General features: G+C 36.3%; 1 protein-coding gene across 35 annotated transcripts in view; it reads right to left on the bottom strand.

Moving 5' to 3' along the window:
- The window catches only part of Nrxn3 (neurexin 3), a 1,695,425-nt gene that overhangs the window by 41,144 nt on the left and 1,630,690 nt on the right, over positions 1 to 23,591 (bottom strand). For 20 of the 35 annotated variants that reach the window (XM_045154244.1, XM_045154227.1, XM_045154243.1 and 17 more), the window contains one exon: positions 16,134 to 16,221. In XM_045154244.1, the coding sequence (XP_045010179.1) occupies positions 16,134 to 16,221 (88 nt within the window). The remainder of the gene's footprint in view (positions 1 to 16,133; positions 16,222 to 23,591) is intronic. The other 15 variants (XM_045154245.1, XM_045154246.1, XM_045154237.1 and 12 more) reach the window with 1 other exon arrangement.

Below are 23,591 nucleotides of genomic sequence, written 5' to 3' on the forward strand. Positions count from 1 at the left end.
TTTTAAAAATAACATATATCCCTTCTTTCTGAGTATAAATGCAATACATTGTCTGCATAGACACTTTGGAATCTGAGTAACATAATAAAAATCATTCCTTGGCTACCACATGGAGATAATCACAGTTAGGTTTGCTACCGATAACATAGTCTTTAGCTCTTCAAACTGCTTCTTTCCCACAAACATGCAGTAACTTGCTAGGGCTCCTTATTAAGCTACTTTATGTATTATGTTTTCAATATTGAGATAATAAATTTCATTAAGTGGAAGGTTACTGGTATAGATTACCCAAGTGACCAAAGATGGAACGAAAAATCAGAACTGTAGATATAAATACTGCAATTCCTTTTTGTATAGATCATATTTGTTATTTGTGATGGGGACTATAGTATCTGACCTTCTCTTGTTGCAAAGATGGATGTTATCTCAAATATATGCTAATTCATCTCCCCAAAATGCGTTTCTTTATATCATTATAAGGATTAAGATAAACCATTCCCTAGATTTAGCTCAGACTTATTTTTATAGGTAAAAATTACCTTTGTATAAAGTCTTAGAGATTTCTATTTATCTTTAAGTATACTTATGTTTATAAACTGATCTTGGTATCTTGACATCTCTCTCTCTCTTTCTCTCTCTCTCTCTCTCTCTCTATATATATATATATATATATAAATACACATAAATACATATATGTATGTGTGTGTATATATATGTATGTATGTATGTGTATGTGAATATATATATATATATATATATATATATATATATATATATATATATATATATATTCCCAGAACTTTGGTGAAACACATGGCTTAGCCTTAATAGTCAGCATAAAATTTTAGCCTTAGGTCTCCAGTCTTTAGAATCTTTTAGACCTAGTGTGGCAACCCTATTCTTTCCTTCCTTTTCTCACCTCACCATGGGGCAGTGACAGCTCTGGCCCAGTCTCATCTTGCTATCTGAACTTGAGAACTAACACTATGGCTTACCTAGCTGTCTGTACTCTGTATGGGAAGGGGAAATTACTGGCAATGAGGAAGCATTACTAACGTGTATATTTGTTTGGTCTACATCCTTCTAACTTTCACTAATTGCTTCTCCATTTTGTAGTTTCCTTCATGACCAAAGGAGACCTGTAGATCTGACCCTTAAGTTGGCCAATGGAATCCTCTCTTCTGTAGTAACAATAGCCAGAAGTGGGAAAGTAATGAATTCTCACATATCCCCTGCATTATCTGTTGGATGCCATCTCAGTTTAGCATTAAAATATTTCAATATAAAAAAATCGTGGTACATATCCTTGGCAAAATGGTATTGATTATAGATTTCAGACAGCTGGGATTTAATGACAACACTAAGTGAAAAAGCTCAGTGACCTTGAGTAAATCAATTTACTCCGTAGGCTTCATTTTGTGACCTAAACCAAAATCATTACAATAAACTCTAAAATTCTCAAGTTTATAGCTTCCAAGTTATCCAACATCTGAAATTATAATAAGAGGAAAAGGAATGCAATAAACATCTTAGCGTTTATGGAAATTTGGAAGAGGACTTGGTAAGCTTAATTTGATACTCAACATCACCAAATGATATTTTAGTCAGCAATTTTACCGGGACCAAATACTTCCAAATTTATAAAGGAAATGAGTTAAGAAAGAGGGAACAATACTAATGTCTCATTGTTTGACCTCCTTTGAACTTCTATATTTTTCTTCTAATTTTAGTGTTTTAAAAATGCTCAATTTGGATGCTATTAAATGAAGAAAGTTTCTCCCATTCTTCAGAATTCATGCTACTATAGTTTGCTTGTGCTAGTGAGTTTTCCATTGCTGTGACAAAATACCCAAGGGAAATAATTTTGGTTCATGGTTTCATGTGTTTTGACCCATGTTTGGCTGGCTCTGCTGCTTTCAGTCCCATGGAGAAACGGAATCACCCTGGAAGGACACGGCAGAGCAGAGCCACTCCCCTCAGCGTCGCCAGGAAGCACAGAGAGTGTGTGTGCAGGGGGACTGAGGACAAAGCACACTCTTCAGAAAGAGGCCCCTGAGACCTCCTTCCTCCAACGAGGCCTCGCCTTCTCCCCGGCCATTTAGTCACAGGAATATCAGTGGGTTCCTGTCTGAATGTCTTTGCTTTCCTCACAGTGTAATCACTGCTCAATAGTGACACTAGCCAGAGATGAGCCTTCAACATATGAGCTTTCAGATGGTTAATATTTAAACCACTGCACTAGATTCGTTTAATTAGTTCGAGGGATGGAGTTTGCCTCATTGCTTTTTCAGGGAAAGTGAGTAGTGTCCAACTTTAGCAAGCATGTAAACTGACCTAGCCACTACATGGCAAAATGCCAGGTTGTCGTCAAGTTCAATGGGAGACAAAGTCACATTACTCTGCTGTTCACTCTCAGGTAACCCACAGTGGTTAATCTACCCTTCTGTGACTCTTATTCCTTAATTCCCTTCAATATCAGTGGCTTACTAAAACATGAATTCCAAATTAGGTGAATTTTCAAGGCCAGCCTCCATACTTTCTAGTGATTCTATTTTTTTTTTTTTTTTGGTTTATTTTTATTTATTTGAGAGCAACAGAGAGAGAAAGAGGCAGAGAGAGAATGGGCACGCCAGGGCCTTCAGCCACTGCAAACGAACTCCAGACGCATGCGCCCCCTTGTGCATCTGGCTAACATGGATCCTGGAGAACTGAGCCTCGAACCGGGGTCCTTAGGGTTCACAGGCAAGCGCTTAATCTCTAAGCCATCTCTCCAGCCCATTTTTATCTCCTGATTTTATCTGTTTTCCTTTCCTTCCCTTTCACTCTTTCTTCACTTTTTCACTCCTTTCTTTGAAGTGCAGAGCTTTACAACTGCAGACACAAAACCATAGCAGGGGGTCTTGCTAGGGGAAGAAGCACATAATGTCTTCGCTAAGCATGCTGGTTTCTAAAAGTTAATCTTGCCATCCCTTTGGGGCTGGGATACGTTAAGAACTTGCTTCCCAGTATACTCACTGTTCATATATGATTTTTTCATATTGCCTTTCCACAGATTTCAAATATACACTATGGTAGAGGCAGTAAGAATTAACTTATCTAACAAAAATTCTTAAATAAAAAATATCATATTTTTTCACAGCTATCCACACTATGGCTTCGAACTTGCATTATCCTGGCTTGTTCTTGCCTAATCTGCTGCAGGTGGTAGAACATGGTATTCATTTCCAGACGAAGGATGCACCCTCCTGTGCCATACTGTATAATCGCTTATCTCTGACACCCTGAGGGGTGAGGTGTAAATCAGCGCTTGTGGTGGCCGTACAGGAAGGACTCCCACATATAGCGCCTCCTCAGTTTCCCTATCTCCACTCACCAATTGTGTCACCATGAATATTTCTGTCACTTTCCCCACAAAGCTTACAAAGCCACAAATCAAAGAATGCAAGGGAAGAACAGGCTCTCGGCAGGTTGCAAATATCACATCTCGGTCATTCAGACATCTGCGGCCTCAATATCACACAGCCAAGGCATGTGGAAGAATTACTGGGATGTGGCACAGTATGTGCGCTGGAGTTCAAGGGAGCTACTGCCACTGAAGAGGTGTGAAAGCAGAGGAGGACACGGCCCATGCCCCAACAGAGGCCAGAATTTCAAAAGTCGAATTAGCAAATGGGAGGAGAAAAAACCCCTGGATAAAAATTCAGTGGTCTTGTCTCAGGGTCTAAGGCTTGTATAAAACAATGGCAGGAAATGTCCTCAAAAGTGAACTTTCAGTGTCCTGTGTTATCATGTACGTTTTCATGCGCATAGTGAAATACTCAACAGCTGACTGACTATAGAATGAACAAGGTCTTATCTCATTAAGACTAAATTAAAGGAACTGGAGGGATTCCTCAGTGGTTAAGAGCACTCACAGTGCAAGTATGAGGCCCTGAGTAAGTGCAGAGACCACTGGAGTTTAATCCCCAGGATCCACATAAATAGCTGGTCATGGCCACACATATTTTTAAACCTAGTACCATATGGAAGCAGAGAACAAAGAATCAATGGAGCTTGTAAACAAACAACAAACTACGGGATCAGTAAGAGACTCTGGATCAAGGAAGAACAGGTGAATGCATCCTGACAACAGGCAAGGACATAGGGTTCCACATACACATGCAGACATCTCACACACACACACACACACACAGGAATTTCTATCTGGGTTCTGGGAGTTTAAATCCGGTCCTCATGCTTGTAAGGTAAGCACCCAACCAACTATGGCATTTCCCTAGCCACCCTTGAAAGAAGATTCTAACAAAAAGCAAACATAGCTTTAAAATGACGTTTTATTTTTGTGAATTTAAGCTCATTATTACTTCTTTTCAAAACCTCTCCTTATGCTGAAAATTCAAAGGCCTAAACTGTTTTGTTTATTTGTTTTCATTTTGTCTCTTTATAGCTATAGATATGTAATGCAATGAAATAAGAAACAATAAGAGGGAAATGGATTTAATTCATCTGGTTTGAAGAGGTGTCAGGAGCACATAAGTGTGAGAAAGACATCAGGGTAAAACAAAAGGTTCACTTTCTTTCTCCTGTTGGTTGTGACATTTAAAACACTATGTTCCAAGAAATGTAATTATTTTTGAAATAAAAAATATATATACAGCTTTTACCAAACCTTTCACTAAGAGCCACTATTTGTAGACTCCTAGCATCAGTCATAGGTGACTGTTAGTTGATCAAATGTTTTCAACAGGAGTGAATTTGATTAATGAATGAAAAGTTTTAGGGCACAGTTTATTATACAGGTTACATCAAAGATGCACTTAACAATTGTTGAGATTTCCTTCTCAGGACTGCAACAATCCCACTGAGTAGAGATCAGGATGGTTTATTTTAACTGCTGGTATTTGTATATACCATAACTGAATGATTTATACCACTTGGCAAACAAGGTTCTCAAAGCCTTTGTGATATAGCACAATTCACCCACTTACCCAGTATTTTCTGACCAGACAATATAGTAAGTACACGGTTTCCTTCACTGTTCTGTGGAGGAAAGATAGCTACTTCATGTAAAGGCATTACTAGAAGAGAACATAGCGTAGTGTGCAGCATGCAGGCTCTGGGGTTAGTTGTCATGGGTTAAATTTCCGTTTCTTTTATTTTCTGTATGACCTTGGTCATTTCTTAATTTTTTTATTTTTAGTTTTATTTTCGAGGTAGGGTCTCACTCTAGCCCAGGCTGACCTGGAATTAACTATGTAGTCTCAGGGTGGCCTTGAACTCACTGCGATCCTCCTACCTCTGCCTCCCGAGTGCTGGGATTAAAGGCGTGCACCACCATGCCCAGCTTATTTCTTAAATTTGTATTTGTCTCTTCCCTACTTTGTTCATCTTTTAAGTGGACATAGTGATAATATTTCCTTACAAGAGGGTTGCTGAAATATGAAGACTGCGGCCAGCTATCATGCCAGTAGTAAGCACTAACTGGAATACTCACGGGATGAAGAACCAAAACTTTAATCATGGAAAACCTATAGCAGAAAGCCTTGAAATCACTTCAGAGGACATTGCCTAGTATTATGCATGCTGTCATGGAAAGCTGACCACAGGAGCAACTAAATATCATATCAAATTAAGGTAAAATATTACACTCTCAGAAACCCAATCAGAGAATCTATCATGTCAAATTAGAAGAGCTAGTAAGGCTCAACATTTTTCTTTTTAATTCCTAGACCTTTAAAACTCTTTCATAGAGCAATGACTAAGGATCTAACCATAAAAAGATTTTTTTTAAGGCTGCAGATATTTTCTCATTCTCATGCTGTTTTAAATGTTAATCTATTAGTTTACTCCCTGGAAAATGTAGAAACAAAGGGCATGAACATGTTTCACAGCTCAGTTGGTTAATTAACATGCATTGAATGCTATAGCAAAATAAAATTCCTTATACTTTAAAAGTTATGGAAGTTATAAAAACTTAAAAACTAAGTAAGAGAATCACCCTGTATTTTGATCATGTGTGAGGAAATGTATTTCTGATCATCTTTCAAAGGTTTTGAAATGGAATGTGAATACTTAAGGAAAAACCCATCTGTAGTCAGCATTAGAAAGTGAGGCATATTTTGAAACCCACTTTTGAGGACACAAGACTAGTTAATGCAGATATTCTCATGAAGACACAGGCAAATATTTCTGGCATTTACTTACAAATTATGAGGAGTCATGGCTCTATTCTATCACCTTCATATTGCCATTAACACAATCATAATATTTTTAGTTCTATTCTATTTATGCCTCAAAGCAGAAAGCTCCTTAAGCCACAAAAGAAATCTCTCTTCATGTGAAGCTAAGCACTTGATAATTATTAAATGTAATCTTTCTGTGCATACTTTAGCAGCAAATGTATTCATTTTCAATCAGATTTGGGTTTGAATCTTACCTCTGCCACTAATGTGCATGCTAGTAAATGGCCCTGGAGAAGCAACCCAGCTTAAGCACCATTTCCTCCAGTGAAACATTGCCACAATAATTGCCACATCATCATAATGTAAGAGTTAAATAAATACTATTGCATGTAGATGGTGGGCCACTGATGTCCTAGAGCCAGTTAATGAGGGCTGCTTGTTCTTTGTGAGGACTTTGTAAAATGGTTGTTGAAAAAGTCATTTCCAGAAAATTAGAAGATATAAAATTACAAATGCCTAACACTAAATACAAAGATAGTAAATATTCAAATTCATTAATTCCAAGTTATCTTACTATTTCATTATTACCTGTGATCTGGAAGTTATTGATATTCTGTTTCTATAATGAGGAAATTATACACTATGCCAATACTTAATTCTGCACTGAATACTTCCATATTGGCCTCTTGAAATCACCCATGGTAGAGATATCCTATGCAATAGAAACTGAGAACCACTATAAATTTGGTCTATGCGTGTGGGTACTTTTTGCCCTGGTTTAAACATTTATTAAAAACTGCTGTATCTGACTCATAATCGATGCCTCTTCTCTTTCTTCCTTTTGCTCCCTCCCTCCCTTCCCATGTCCTTTTAACTTTGTAACCTCCCTCCTTAATTCTGCTTAGCGTCACAGGGTCAGTTTAGTTCTCTTGCTTTTCCCTTCCTTTCTCTTACTCTTTGGGAAACAAACAGCTTTCCTGGCACCACTGGAACAGCTCATCATCAACCACGTACCTTGATGTGCTTTCTCTTCACCAGACTAAAAGTACAGTCTTTTCATCTTAAGAGCGTCTTTTGCCTACTAACCTAATACTTACTTCTTGTGTCTTGTGTCCCCCTTGTGTTCTCTCCACCAATCCTTATGAACAAGAGGTGATATTACAAGATGCCATTTTCATACTATCATCATCAAATAAACCAGAACTTTCCTCAGAATGGGTCAAGTGTCCTAGAATATCACAGGCATAATCCAGGCACTCGACAATGAACAGGGCACCTTCTTTTACTTGTGTCTCAGGAAATTTAGACTATTTTTGAGAATGAATATTATTTTACAAGTTATATTCTTTAGAATGAGAAAGTAAATAATTAAGGTTTAAGTCAAAGTGTTGGCTCTTTAATGCTCCTGTGAATTAAAAAAAAAATAAGTTAAAGTATATATTACTTGATTTAGAGAGATGAAAAGATAATCTTACCTCAGAATACACATTAGGCACAACCAATAAATTAAATGAGCTTTTACTCCCTCCAAATGCCTTACTGGACATGTTTATATTTTATGGTAAAACATATGAGCATAAATAAATTTTGCCATACAATACACATAGATTTCCACAAATTCCTTGCCAATTTAGGAACAGGCAATGTTACATATAGCAGAAATGATGATTATCCTCTCACTAGCATTTTCTGAAACAATCTTCCATTGAATTGTCTCTGAAGAAAAGGTAGGTTCTAACTAGAAGGTTGATGACCTATGGAAAAACTCTTTAGACATTAGCTCTTCCTTCAAGTCCCTTCAACAGTATGCCAATTTAATTATGCTTAAGAAAGCAACAAGGGTTTTCATTTGAACATTATTATTAGTAGTTTCTCACTGTAAGGTTTGCCTTTACAGTAAAAAAAAAAAAGTATGTAAAACTTATGATTTTCAGATGCCAACCATAGTTATCAGGCACATAATTCAAATGAAAAGCTGTTCAGATTCTTTGTGAAGTTCCCTAGGGGTAAGGTTCAAAGTAGAGACAATAGGGGAGTGAGAAATAAAGTCAGACAATTTCAAAGCACATTTTACAAACAGAGAACAGAATCACAGAGCGACACCATGACGGTGGGCACACAGACAAGATGGCAAGGCAGATGTGCCAGACAAGAGACACATGCTTGACTGCTAGGCCAAGGAAAGAAGGTGCCAGGATAAAAACCATACAGAGATGGTAGGGGAGCACCTTTTGGGGCTGCAGGGAGGGACCCAACATAAATCAAAACAAAAACGAGAACCCACGAAATTGTAACTACAAAAGAAAGTTATTCCCGCAACTCATACATTGAACTTGCTGGGTTAGCCGGGATGTGTCACTGGATGGAATACAAGATGGTGTGGCTCATGCGCTGGTGATGGAGGCCATGGTTAGTTAAGTAGCTACAAAACTGTCACTGCATGCCACACAATGACCCCGGGCTTATCGAGAAACAAAAGATAAAATATAGATTTGTATCTGCAATAAAATTCTTTTTATGCCATCTGAAATTTGTGGAGAAGGGGTATGTTTCTATTTGTTGTTTCTGTGTATTTTGTTTTCTTTATTTTTGGCTAATTTGTGTATCTTTTCAATCACATACGCTGTTGTGATGGGCAGGGAAAAGGCCAGTGTCCTGTGCAGATATAAGGGGAATAAAAATGAAGAAAGGAAGGAAATTAAAAGGAAAAATATACATCAAAAGAGGAAGAGAAAAACACAGTACTCCATTCTTTTGTACACAACTTTCTTGGATTTTGTTGGGATTTGCCTTGTTTTGAGATGAATACTGGAGGGATATGCTGAAGGGGGAGGTATTCCAGAGTAGGATGGCAAGAAAAGATTTTGTTGCCTTGTTTGATTTGCATATCTATATATCTCTCAGGATTTTAAAGTATAATGATTATTATAACAGTATAGCAATGAGTTAAAATAGCCATAATGGTCAAAATGCTAAATATGAATTAAAACAAAATAAAGTAAATTCAACCACCAAAAATTCATGCGGCACAAGATGAGGTGAAACGACAGAAAATGTTATTCAAATATATACAAGATATATATATCTATTTATATATATACACGGATGTGCATATACAGATAGATATATCTGTATAATGTTTTACTTTCCACCCTTCCCAAGGATAATTGAAATATGGGATCACCATTATAATTATAATAAAGAAGAAAACCAAACCTAAATAAAAATTAACATGCTTGGTTTGTCAAGACAAAACAGTATCATGCATGTCTATGTTGGCTGATGTTGTTAAGAATGATGGTGTGAATTTCTGTGTAAACATATGGCTGATGGTAGGGACTGTTAATCTCTGCTTACTTTAATCAGACATCAATTATTTTTGTTTACATATATAGAGAGTGGCAGGCAGTATATATATATTACATATACTTGGGCCTTATAGGAGGAAAATAATACAAAAGAAAAGGAAACCCACAAAACTTCTACTTGAAATCCAATCCATTTTTATTAATTTCTATATTTGGTAGAAGGACCTACTCAATAATTTCATCAAGCTCATTCCTTATGTTCTACTTGCGTTTGACATTTGAATTCAGGAAGTTCTTGAGTTTGCTTTAAAATTCTAGCTTTCACATGGATACCTGTATCCTATTATCAAAAGACAGCCTAGTGCTAGATCATCTCCATGCAGAAACTACAAATAAAACTTTATCACTGACATATGCAAGTTTCTCAGCTATGTATAATAAGTGACAAATACTGTCTCTAAGGTAAGTTTCACAGAGTGGTTTCTGGTTAATTCAGTCAATGTTTGGTATGGTATGATCTTTTGTGATTTTCTTTTCTTTTTCTTCTTCTTCTTTTTATTTTTTTGCTTGTCCTGGAATGAGTCTGCAATCTACTGTGTCAGAGAACTCTCCCTAGAGTATATAATATCCTGGGCATTTCCACTCATCACACACATTGTTTCTTTACTTCCATTTCTTTCCTCTGAGCCCCCTTGTTTTTATATCTGCCTTTCTATTAGATGGTGAACTGCTGGAAGAATTCTGGTCTTATTTTTAATTTCTCTGTACCTATTCCAATATCTACACTCACTAGTTTCACAAAAGTGTCACATGTAACTGATATATTAACCTTTGAAATAGAAGTGTTTACATTAGCACATTGGTATCAATGCTTCTTTTGGCTTCTCTAACATCTCCCAAAATCTTGGGTAATATATATGTACATATATGTATATATGCATACATATTTATAATTTTATATGTTTTATCATTAACTTTATTTTTTATATTATGCAATCCATAGTAATAGCCAGTTTTGATTATTTATGCTATATACTTTATTTCTGGGAGTTTAAATGCCTGAATTTTAGTAGCCAGTTTGAAAATATTTCCTATACTTACACTATTCCTAATTCCAAAGGAAAGCATTTTATCATGAGGGTTTTTGATTAGACAGAGTCACTACAGTGGCTTCAAAATTAACTTACATTAAGGTAGTGTTGAGTTATAAAAAAGTAATACAACTTGTTAAGAGATTTAATGAAGATGGAAACTACACTATTAAACTAGGATGCTTCATTAATTTATAGATCAATGATGGCAATTTAAAAAATGATAGGACTGAGCCTAGCAAGAAACATATGACTGCTTTTTCATATATCTATTATAACTCAAAAGCAAAAATATGCCTATTATCTGAACCCCAAAATGATTAAATTGGGTAATTTTATGTCTATTTACATTTGTTCTAAATCGAAAGCATTTTTCTCAGGTAATTTCCATTTTCTCATCATTCAATTTTTTTCAAAAAGATGTATGAGCTATGCATAGTGAACTTTTGGTCACAGATATTAATATGTCCATATGGCACTCCACCTAGGCATTTACTATTCCAGTTGCCAAATATGCAGTACTCTAATGAGGTTTAATCTTGATGCTATTTGCCAATTATGAATGTCTTTTTAGGAAAATCTTTCTGACATTAAAGTACTAATTAGAAATTCCCTTTTTGTAATAAAAATGTATAAGATGCTTTGCTGGAAACATTAATGACAAAATGTATTTCTATAAATAAAAGATTACAAATACTATATTTAAATCCAATCATCTGCACATTTATGTTTTACTATCTATAGATTCTGATGCTCAAAACTCTATTTCTCCTTCTCTTTCATTTGCAAATTGCTGTCTTCACATCACAGATGTTTTTTGTCCTGTGTTCCAACAAGTGAACCTCTAATGATTGGTGAGCTTATAACAAGTCAGTATAAGATTTTCGTATTATAAACACCTTACTGAGGTATCTCAATCTGATAAAGATTAAGCACTCATTTCCACCTAGAAAACAAAAACACAGGCATGCTGTTGGTGCTATGCTGAGTTTAAAATGGGCTCAATGAGTTTGGGTATTATAGTGGAACCAACAAAGAGAAACAAGGAAGCTATGATGCCAAATCTAAAGGCGAGGACTTTAGATCTGAGGAATAAAAATATGTCTGGGAACAGTAAGGATTTTGTGTTCTCCTATAATTGTCATGAGTTTAAACATCTCCTTCATCCTAACCCCTGAGAAAGCTTTTTCCTGAAGTCTTATTGATGGGTGGATGTATTTCATCTCAGCTTCCATTCACCGCCTGCCCTCTGGCGGAAGTGCTATCCAGTGAGAGTTGATCAAAGGACATTTAACAAAAGAGCAGGCAGAAACAAAAATATTCTGGATAATTGGCAACCAAAAAAAAAAAAAAAAAAGTGTATCCTGGGATAATGGCTAAAGCAATCAATATATTTAAGTAAAGCCATGCTCATTTTTCAGGTGTAAAAGGTAGATTTCTCTTTATTTTTTTATCTACCTACCACTCCTGCCACCAAGATATTCAGAATGTTAAAATCATGACTATACAAAAATCAAGGATGGTGATAATTTATAACTATAACAAGGAAAATCTAAAATATATATTTATTTTTATGTTTTACTTGTTTTCCTAGATAGATTTATCAGCAGTGGCAGCACAGAAGAAGCAGAAAAAAGAATATTCCTTCAATTTCTTTGAGGTTCAGAATTTATCCCTATCATACAGATCACAAATATGACCTTACTAAAGGTCTTAATTGCTATTTGACCCTCATAATATTAGGAGGAAATCCAATTTTCTAGGGACCAATTGAACTCCTACAAGTGCTATCAATAGAATTACATACAGTTGGGGAGGAAAAGGTCCATGTTCAAAGAAAGTGTCATAAATGTAAATGCTATAAATGTAAAAATGTAAAAATTTTTGTGGGGAATACCTCCCCACTAAATATTTAGAAGTGGGCTAGAGATATGGCTTAGTGGTTAAATCACTTGCCTGCAAAACCTAAGGACCAAGGTTCAGTTACCCAGTACCCACTTAAGCTAGATGCACAAGCGTGTACATGCTTCTGGAGTTTGTTTGCAGTGGCTAGAGGCCCTGGCATGCCCATTCTCACTCTCTGTCTCTTTCATTCTCTGTCTCTCAAATAAATAAAATAAAATAAAACAAAACAAAATAAAATAAAAATAACTAATAAATTTGATAAGTGAAAATCCTGATCCTCATATGTGGATAGTTAATAGTTATCCAAATATTGTTCTGGAAATTTGCATTTGATATACATTGTTCTTAATATTATTTTAGTTTTTAAGTACCCAATCCTGAGTTCTTAAAGCAAATATACAGGAAAATACACTCATACCTATGTCTCAAAAGACATTCAAAAGAAGTGGTAAGGAAATAGAGAAAGGATCATTTCTTTCTCTAATGTAAATTTTGATAGGATGTTTATTCCCACAAAGCATAGATTTTTAAAAAAATCAACAGGCTTGATTTTCGCCTTTTTAGGAGATACGAAGTTGAAGACAGGAAAGGTATTCTAAAATTTTAATTTGAAATTATGACCTATTTTCAGACTAAGACTTATTCATTCACCAAATCTTAAAGGAGCTGTCATTCTGTATCGTGGCTCAGGATCTATTTTACTCATTGACATCTTTGCGGCCTCTAATTGCCAAGGTGGGTTCTGAGTGTAAAAGGCAATTGCTTATACTCCACAACAGAAATGCTGAAATCCATTTGAAGTTAGAAAAACCATGTCATTCATTCTGAATATGGTGCCCACATAAACGCTATTTGTTGAATTATCACGTGTATTAAAATGTACGAGGAGGGTATGACATGTGAGAGCTCCAGATGAATCTAAATGATGGATCAAGAAATCTCCCACCTGAATAGATTCCTTCATAAATTCGGGAGATAGAAAATAATAGACTTGCTAACAAAGTGATGAGAACAAGGGCATCCTTAAGGCCTGAGTAACTATTCAAATTTAGTGTACTGCTATCAAACATCCAATGTGGAAAAGAATAAAATTGTAGAAACTGAAGTAGTGAATTAAGGTGAAAACAACTTTTAGTGTCAGTGGTTCATGCAGAACTGCAGTATCAACAGTGTATATCAAAGTCATGTGAATGTTCCCATTAGCAATTGCCACACAGGCAACGCCCAAGTTCTCTTCTGGTGGTGTACACCTGGTTGCAGAACCACATACTGTTTCTGATTGTAATTATTATGTTTTGTTGTTGTTGTTGTTGTTGAAAATATGAAGGCTATGGGAGATGTTTCCAGTGAGGCACAAGAGAGTTTGATAACTCTAAGCAGGGTAACTCATTGTTAATCATGTCCTTGGGGTGAAGCTCTTTCTTCTCTTGCCACATCAGTAGGAAGTGTACCAATCCACTCACCAGCAATACTTTAAGGAGAAAATAAAATTGGAACAAAGCAAAGCTCATTCTTTAAACAAGGTGAGCTGGATTATTCTAGGCGGCAGATCGATATAGTTTCTTGGTGATACATGTGAGTTCTTTCAGAAGGGGACCTCTGTCCCCAACTTTATGTATTCTTTCCCATGTTCCTCTGAAGAACACAGTAGACTAATTTAAAAATAGTTTTTGTTTCTCTACCGCCTGTCCCATGTTACTAAAAAAAAAATGCTTGTGTTGAGTTTCTAACCTCTGAATTTGAATCAAATATACCATCTGTATAGGTACTAAAAACCAAGCAAAATGGCTTTGGGGTCATTCAAGTTTGGAGCTGTTCATATTTAAGGTCATATGGCAATATGTGCCCTACATCTTGAGAACTGAAGAATGGGTGAATATGAGATTGAGAAAAAAACCTTGCCTTATGGAAGTGCTTTGGAGATGACTTTTGAGCGGGTTAAGGGGAAAAGGACGGTGGGATAATTCAAAAAGGCTGGGTTTCAGCTTTTATGAGTTAACATGCAAAGGTTTAATAAAATTCTCTCTTACTTAGAAAAGCACAGGAAGGATCAATGAGTAATCTAATTTATGTCTAGGGATCGTAGACTACCAGTCGTAAACATTAGTTGATGGGACATACACATTTCTGAGTTCTTAATAGTTAATGCATGTCCAGCATACATAGTTGGCTCCCTACAAATATCTGTTGAACTGAATTGTAATAAAGTCAGTGTATATAGTAAATCTCTTTATTCTATTTTATGACAACTCATTCTTGAATGTATTATAAGGGGAAGGACTCAAATGTAGATAACATATCCTTCCAAAATACTCAACTACCTATTGAAAAGAGAAATTAATTTTTGAACAAAATGTTGGTGCCTAAAATTATTACCCAATAATTTGAAAAAAAATCTGAATAGGTCATATCTACCTTGCTTCCAAATAGCTAAGCTCACAAAGGGATAAATCATATTCTAAAATGGTAAAAGCCACATAGTATGGGCATATCTGAGTGTGACTAAGGACAGAAACCCACAGAACTTCCTGTATTCAAAGCCACTTGCAAGAAACCAAGCAGTCAGGCTTCACCAAAATGTGAACTCTACTAAGTCATTTTGGGGTGAGGAATGGTCACTTACTTTTGACTCTTTTTTAATGACTTAAATATCTCTAGCATTACAAAACAAAGACTTGCCTTTAAAAAGATAAGATAGGAAAAAATAAAGCAACCCAAATAATCAACTAGAAAATTTTAGCTATTTCTTTTAGCTTTTCAGCAATAAAATGTTTCTTAAACATACACAGAAATTCGATGATATCTGTTCTCTATTATATACATATACATGTTTAACTTAGAGTAAGTCTCAAAACAGACAATTTGGGAAAATTAATAGGAAATCATCAGGAACTGCAGTCACTTGCTAGACATTATATCATAGACAGCTTACTATAAGAAAAGACCAAAAAATACGAAAATGTATCAGGGTTCATATGGGGAACACTGAGCATATTATGCCAAAGTCATTCAACTCCAGCATGATCGATACATTTCAAAGCATGAGAGCTGTTAGCATGGCATGATTCAGTACTAATTTTGTATTTATTATCCTACATTGCCCTGCAAATTCTCTGAACATACATACAATGAACAAAATTAGTATAATATTATGCCATGTCAACTGCTGCTGAAATCCCATGGAAAAATCATTTTGGCTTACTTATTTTCTTTTTTCACTTAATATTAGAACAATTCATAAGATTTAAATGATATTGGACAGTCTACTTGCCTTTAAAAAATCTCATTTCAATATAGTCTCTTCATACCATCTACCCACATCAGTTTCATGGTTGTCACTGCTGGGGCACACTGGCTATTTTGGTGATTTAATTTGGGCACATGATGGCCCAAGTTAGCTTGTATATTAAAGGCCTTTCTTTAGCTCTCAAGAGTCTTTAAGTTTTATTAAGATTTTATTGCTCTTTCCATGGGATTTGATGCTTTTGTTTATAAATGAATATTTATATATGTATTAATGTACATATATAGATATAGGAAGTTCACATACATGAACACACCATAATATATATAAAGCACATGTATAGTCACATATATGTATGTATTGTTTTTTGCAAATGTAAAAAGATAGCAAGCAAAACAAGACTGACCTGACCTACCTGTACTCGGCTCACATTCAACGAAGTCTTCGTCATCACTTGAACATTCAGCAGACGAAACAAGGTCATCTGATGTTGGCTATTTATGTAAAGGAATCAGGAGGGGATTGAGGGAAGAGAGAGAGAGAGAGAGAGAGAGAAATAAACATCAGGAAACTGATGTCCATTATACTTAAAGCCTTGACACCTTGTTCCACATTCCCATATTATTGCGTTTTCTTATTCTTGATCCATACAGTCTGTGGGGACTCTTCTGTAAAGCTGAGGGGCCCAAACTGCCTCCAGGAGATTGAAGTCTATCCTACCCCAGAAGTTCACATTGTGCTGCCCTGTTCTAATCTCAGGGTGAAGAATCAGGACAGGAGATGCACTATTGTGAAGATAGCAATGGAAGCACCAAGCCTGCACAGACATGTGCTGTGGTTTTTATAGGGTTTCAGTGCATATGGTGTGTGGCCTCACATGCAGGATTTGATAGTTGAGTCTATCGGTGGCATAATTAATGATGCTGTGGAATGTGCTCTGTTCAGTATGGCAAAACGGTTTCTCTCACCAGCAGTGCGTCCTTCAATAATTGCTGCAAGTAGCTGAATTAGTAATGTGGAGTGGTAGCATTATCCCGAAGGACAGCCTCTGGACATGGGTAAGGTGCTGACTGAAGAGAGCAGAACAAATTTCCACCGTGATAGTTGTAGTCAGCTCCACATGCATTTACTGTTCTCTTTTTTGAGTCCTACAGAAACTTTCCCATACTAGGGAATCTACTATAAATAATGTATATACAATAGTATATGGGAATTGGTAGTAAGGAGGAGCAGATAGTCGGTAAGAATGATTTCTGTGTACATACAATAAACACTATTGAAAGAGTGAGAAAAGAATGATGTATAGATTGCATGTGAAAACCACATTTGGTCACTATGTGCAGAAATACTTGGTGGATTGTGGTTGCTTAATAAATGTTGATTTCTTTTCCCTGCTTAATGTCAGTAATGTTAACTCACTTGCTGATCTCATTCCTAATGTCCTGAAGTCTAGACCCACATTCAAGATGAAAAGACAATAAATGTGACTTCTCTATCTTTTAGGCAATTATTATAAGCCAGTTATATACAATATATATATAATATATATATAATATATTTAACATTATATATAATAACATTATAATATAATATAATATAATATAATATAAACATTAGATATTATTAACTAACTCTATATAACTTCCCCAAACCATACACTGATACAATGATGGATATTAGAGTGTGGAAATCAAAGATGTGAGCTGAGTTGTTGAAGGATAGACAGCTAGAAAGAAATGAAGTGGTGATTAAACAGATGCATCTTAGTGAATGTCTGCGTTTGTGGCTCACCATTAGTGCTCTGCATACCTCACCTTATAGATACTATAAGTTGAACTGTGTCCTCCATGCATATGCCAAAATCCTAGCCCTATACCTCAGAACATGGCTGCATTTGGGCATGGGGTCTTAATAAGACACTTAAATTAGAATTAAATCATTAGAATGGGCCCTAATCCAATATGATTAGTATTGCTAATTAAAAAGGAAATTAGGACACCCACATACAAAGTGAGGAGGCCATGTAGAGACACAGGAAGAAGACGGCCATGTAAAAATCATGGAAAGGGAATCCCATGATAAGCTCACTCTACTGACATTATGATTTTAGGCTCCTAGCCTGCAGAAGTGTAAGGAAATCGATTCCTGTTATTTAAACCACACAATCTATGGTACTAGCCAACAAATGCACACCATGACTCTTATGCTTAGCATTTCCAGAAAGCATCCTCGTTTTAATAGACATGTCAAGTGCAGGATGACGAGAAATAGCAAAGAACAGTAGACAAGCCAAATCGGGTCATTCATCTCACATCACTAAAAATCTCAACAGGTGAGTTAAGCCACATTATTGATCTTTATTCTAACACTGACAGGGAGGTACTTCACATCCTGGTCCTCTTTAAGTTAGTAGAAGGAAAAACAATTTAAAAATACTTAAAAAAATATTATGTACTATTGAATTGTATTGTACCCACAGCTGAAGCTGGTAGCTGTATCCTGAGGAACCATTCTTTGTGGCAGAGAAATAATAATACTCCCCTGGCACTGCCTGCTGTAAGAGGACCCTATGTAGATCAACTTCCCATGGCTTAGGGAAAGGAGGTGATAAGGGAATACACATGCAAAATGGCTGAAGGGGGAAGGCAAGTACCTGAGGTTAACACCCTTTCAGGAGGGCCACAATCATTAAATCATACACTGTCTATCGTGATAACAGTTCCCTTGGTCAGAAAAAAATAAAAGGCTGGGGAACAAAGGTTTGTGATGTTCCCAAAGACCAATCTTGCATATAGTATTTTGATATTAAAACTGTATGGAAGAAGAATAGTTAGGAAAAAATAATTCAAGTAATTCCATGAAATAGTGTAGGCTCCTGAAGAAGAGGTTGAGAACACACTTCTAAAAGTCACCGGAACAGGAGATTTTCTCAAAAGCACTTAATTTAGTAGGTCATGAATATTTCAGCCCCCTTTTTTTTTATCCTGTAAACTTCCTCAACATTTAGAGCTATAGTGATGGAAAAACCCAAAGCAATGAATGAAAAACATGGCATGTGTCTTTCAATGCAGGAAGCAATGTGTTACTGGAAAATTTGGCAATGGACAGTGGCCGGGTCTGTGGAATTTCAGAAGAGCTTTCCCTGCCAGGTCCATCAAGTTAATGTGCAAAAGGGCTCAGGATTAAGAATTAAAAACACACGGTGGTGGGGAGGGGGGGGGAGAACAGACAAGAGAAGATGATGACAGAATATGATCAAAATTACATAGATGTATAAAATTTCCAGTAAAATGGGGCTGAGAGATGGCTTAGTTGTTAAGCGCTTGCCTATGGAGCCTAAGAACCCCCGTTCAAGGCTTGATTCCCCAGGACACATGTAAGTCAGAAGCACAAGGGGGAGCACACATCTGGAATTCATCTGCAGAGGTTGGAGGCCCTAGTGCATCGCATCCATTCTCTCTCTCTCTCTCTCTTTCTTAAATAAATAAATAAATAAATAAATACAAAAAAAATCCAGGGAAATGATTTTGACAACAAAAGGCTGCTATATCTGGGGTTCTTTAAAACCATCCCCTCCTTGACATTTAGAAAAATCAAAACTTATTAAACCCATGCTTTCAGATGAGATGCACAGCTAAGGGTCATATACTAATATTCAAACTGACTCTCAGAAAACCTAGCGCATTCTTTTACTTTCGTTGGGAAAAAATTCTACTGTCTTTCCTTAGATATAAGCGAATATAGGTTTAATGCTAAAACTTGAAAGAAAAGGCACACTTCTTTGATGATAGGTTCCCACGGCCAGCAGGTCATGTTTTCCTAATGCAGCTAAACATAGACTCAGAATTGTTATGAACAGAGAAAACAAACTGTACTTTTTCTCTTTAAACAAAATGCAGTTAACCTTAAGCCATGTGTATGTGTGCATGTGCACATGTATGTCCAGAAATTTTCCATCATCATCACTATCATCTTCCACAATTACTTTTAATCCCTGAGAAGAGAAGTGGATACTGGAGCTTGTCAAACATCATGTCTATTTATCATATTTACCACTAGCTCTATTCTGATTTGTGCTAAGCAGCTAACATACGTTAGCTCTTTGGGAAGTCGCAAGAATAAAGGGGATAGACATTTGTAGTGGCATCTGCTATGCAACCACTCCCCACTGTCCTTCCCTCTGGCAACTGCTTTAGGAAACACTTCTGTCTGAACAGCTCTGTTGGCCAGAACCACCAAAGTTCCTTCTATGTTATTTCCTTTCACACTGGCCATCTATAATTCCCAATAACTAAGCTTAAAATATTCCCATATGTGTTAAATCACAATATTCTTTGTAAGTTGTTCAAGGAAGAGTAAAAGATCTACGATAATTAAAAGATCTATGAGTGGCTCAGCTGCTTGATCCTCCATCCTTGATGTGTGACTTTATTACCAAGACGCTATCTTTGTTCATTCATATGTTCATTTATGGGTCACTCTAATAAATCTATTACACATCTTCACAGCAGCACTGTAACAGTGATGATGATAGAGGGAGACATTAGGAAGCTCCTTTGCTCTGGGAATTCAGTCTCTGATGAGATAGCCAAGTAAATAGGCGAACTCAACATAGCTCACTGAACGCTGTGACAAGACTAAACATAAGACGCCAAGGGTGCAAATAGCAGGAGAGTAGAGATTCCCCCCCAAAAAAGGAAGTGGAAAATGAGTCCTCAGAGACAGGCAGGAGTGAAGCAGCAGAAAACCTCAACAAGGAGAAAGGCACTTCAGGTGAAACACAGCATTTGCTGAAGGGTTCTAAGCATGGACTAACTCCCTTTATTCACATACTTACAGGTAGTAGGGGACAAAGAGATGGTTTGGAAGGATTGGTGACAGCAGCTTGAATTATCATTGTCTTGTGCAAGCCTTAGCTAACAAGCGTGAATTGCATACCCTGACCTCTCCAATGTTTCTCCTTTCTCTCCCCTCCCTACACCTCATCAATATCACTTGTCACATTCCTTTGGAAGCTGACACATATATTTTGTAATGCAGTGCCTGGAAATGACAAAGTTAGCTCTCCTAGTGTAGATTAAACACCTCCACTTGGCCTTTCTGAGAGGAGCAAAAACTTCTTCTGCCCTTATAGATTAACCAAGTTCTATATTAAAAATAATAATTCATAATACTTTATTTAAAATATGTATTTAATATATTTCAACTATTTCATAGTTGAAATCACTTGCTTCTGTATTAGGGCTCATAAAACCAAAGATAGGTATTATAATAACTTTCAATAAAATATGTCTGTGGCAAGTACCTTTTTATTCCTCCCCTGATGTTGATTTTATATGTATACATTCTACTAGTGCTTATTTAGATCACCTTAGAATTAAACCTAAGTGGAAGAAAGCTCAAGACTGTACCCTGGTAAATTTATGCTTATATTTATCTTCCAATTCTCACAGTTTCACAGACCTGACTTCTCATTTTCCTCCAATGAATTATTGTTTCTATAATCACCTGCTTCTAATTGTTTATTCTGAGAGGTGTGTGGGCAGCTTCACAGCCTTCCTCATTGTTATCTATTACTTGATATTGAGAGCTCTGTCTAATGTCATGATCAGAGTTATTCATGACATTGTCACCATGCTTCCCTGATTGTCCAGTTGTCTTTTGGGACTTCCAATTCTAACCTTTAGCCCTTTATCTTAGACTGACACTGGGCTATCATCCAGGGGATAATCATTTTTCTCTGCCCAGCTCTTCAGAAGCATGATTATTTGAACGAGATTAAGCGTGAGATAAAATAAGTCCTGCCATAGAACAGCTTTATGAAATTATAAATAACACCCTCAAGAATGATGATCTCCTTTCTTCCAGTGAAAAAGAAAAGGAGAAAGGCCCATAAATATCCACGAGTCCCACAGAAAACAGCCATATATCTCTGCACCTGCTCTATGCTGAAAAGAACTAAGTCCTTTCAATGCTGGTCATTTAGACCATTCCCCTTTCCACTTCTATTTTGAGATCAAGTCAGAGCTTTAAATGTCTCATAGGAAGCCAGGAGTGAGAGTGCACATCTTTAATCCCAGCACTCGGGAGGCAGAGGTGGGAGGATCACAATGAGTTTGAGGCCACCCTGAGACTACATAGTGAATTCCAGGTCAGCCTGAGCTAGAGTGAAACCCTACCTCTAAAAAACAAAAAATTTAAAAAGTCTTACAAGAGGGAAGAATCATCCAGTTGCCTTAATAACATCCATTTGATATTTAAATAAGAGATGTTGGAGATACTTGTCAGTTACCTACAGTTTAGTAACTAGGTAAACCTATAACCTTAGACAGGCTGGTAAAAGTTTGAGCATCTCCTTTTATGTTTATAAAGTAATATTTTCAAGCATCAACTGTATTTACTTGCACATACATGTATGCATATACATGTATTTACTTGTACATACATGTGTATAAACATATGTGTCATGGCCTAATGCCATTAAAAATAAATGCTAGTCACATGCACCCCTCTTGTGTCACTTTTTGCATCTGACTTTATGTAGGTGCCTTAGAAACTGAGCCTGGGCTAGCAGGTTTTTAAAAAAAAAAAAAAAAAGTCAAGTTTTAGACAGTGAGCCATCTTCACAACAGCTTGTTTTCTTTACTAAATTTTTTGCTATCACATCCTCTTATCTAGGATCAATATTAACACACACATACATTTTTTGATTTTAAATGAAACATAAAACAACTTTGGATCTTGGGTGTATTTGAAGCCTTCATTACCTCTTCTGCCTCCATCTTTTTAGCCATCCTGCCTAGTACAGAAACTTCCTCAGAATGCAGTGAGATTTCACGAATGTGATATCTATACTCTCATTACATTCTGATTAAACATGCTCTGTTCAGTCATCCCCAGTAGAAGCAGCTCACGTTGTTATGACATTAAGTGATTTTAACTTGTTATACTCAGATGTCGAACATGGAATATAGTGTGAAGCAGGTCCTAATGATGGAGATAACAAGACAAGGTTTTTGTCTGGTTAGGGCACTACCTCAGGTGACAATTGCATCCTTCCACTACTTATCCAGGCCTACACACTGGAGAAGTACCCTGTGAATTTCAACACTCTTCTCCATGAAATGAGGTCTTAGAAGATACTCTTTCTTTCTTTTTTTTTCTTCCTACACTCTTGGAGATAATGACAACTACATTCATATTTTACTTGGCTCATAGTTCTGTGGAATAAGAAAGCTTTTTGGTTAAAGGCATGCCTTTAGCCTAACCAAACTTAATTAAATGGGCCAGAGTTCACTAAGAAATCCAAATTAAACGCAGGAGGCTGGAGGGACTGCTCAGTGGTTAAAAGTACTTGCTTCCAAATTAAACACAACACATTTTTCGGATATGTGGGTTTGTTTATGGTTGCCATTACTCGTATGGGCATTCATTGCCTTCACAGGTATTTAATAATTGTTTATAATATGCTCCTTATCCTGCTGGGTACTGGGCAGAACTCACCCTTTTCCTTACCGTGATTTTTCAAAGTACTGATGTTTTAACCAGGAGAAAGTAATGCCATGGATTAGTTGTTAAACCATAAACAGTTACAAAACTTTAAAATTAATGTGGAGATCTGCAGTAACAGTAAATTATTATTTATCCATTGCTACTAAAAACAGCAGATGGTTTAGGAATCCAAGGAAATGAAATATTTGTTTCCCTGTGAAACTGCCTGCTTTTATGTTTTTCTTTCTTTCTTTTTGTCCATTTCCTTAATGTACACATGCAGAAGGATAAAGAATGACATGGTTTAGTGTCACTTTTGCTACTGAATTAGCCTTTCAGAAAATCCTGTTGCTGATTCAAGATTTAATTAACA

Source organism: Jaculus jaculus, chromosome 7 (genome assembly GCF_020740685.1).
Source record: "Jaculus jaculus isolate mJacJac1 chromosome 7, mJacJac1.mat.Y.cur, whole genome shotgun sequence".
Classification (NCBI taxonomy): Eukaryota; Metazoa; Chordata; class Mammalia; order Rodentia; family Dipodidae; genus Jaculus; species Jaculus jaculus.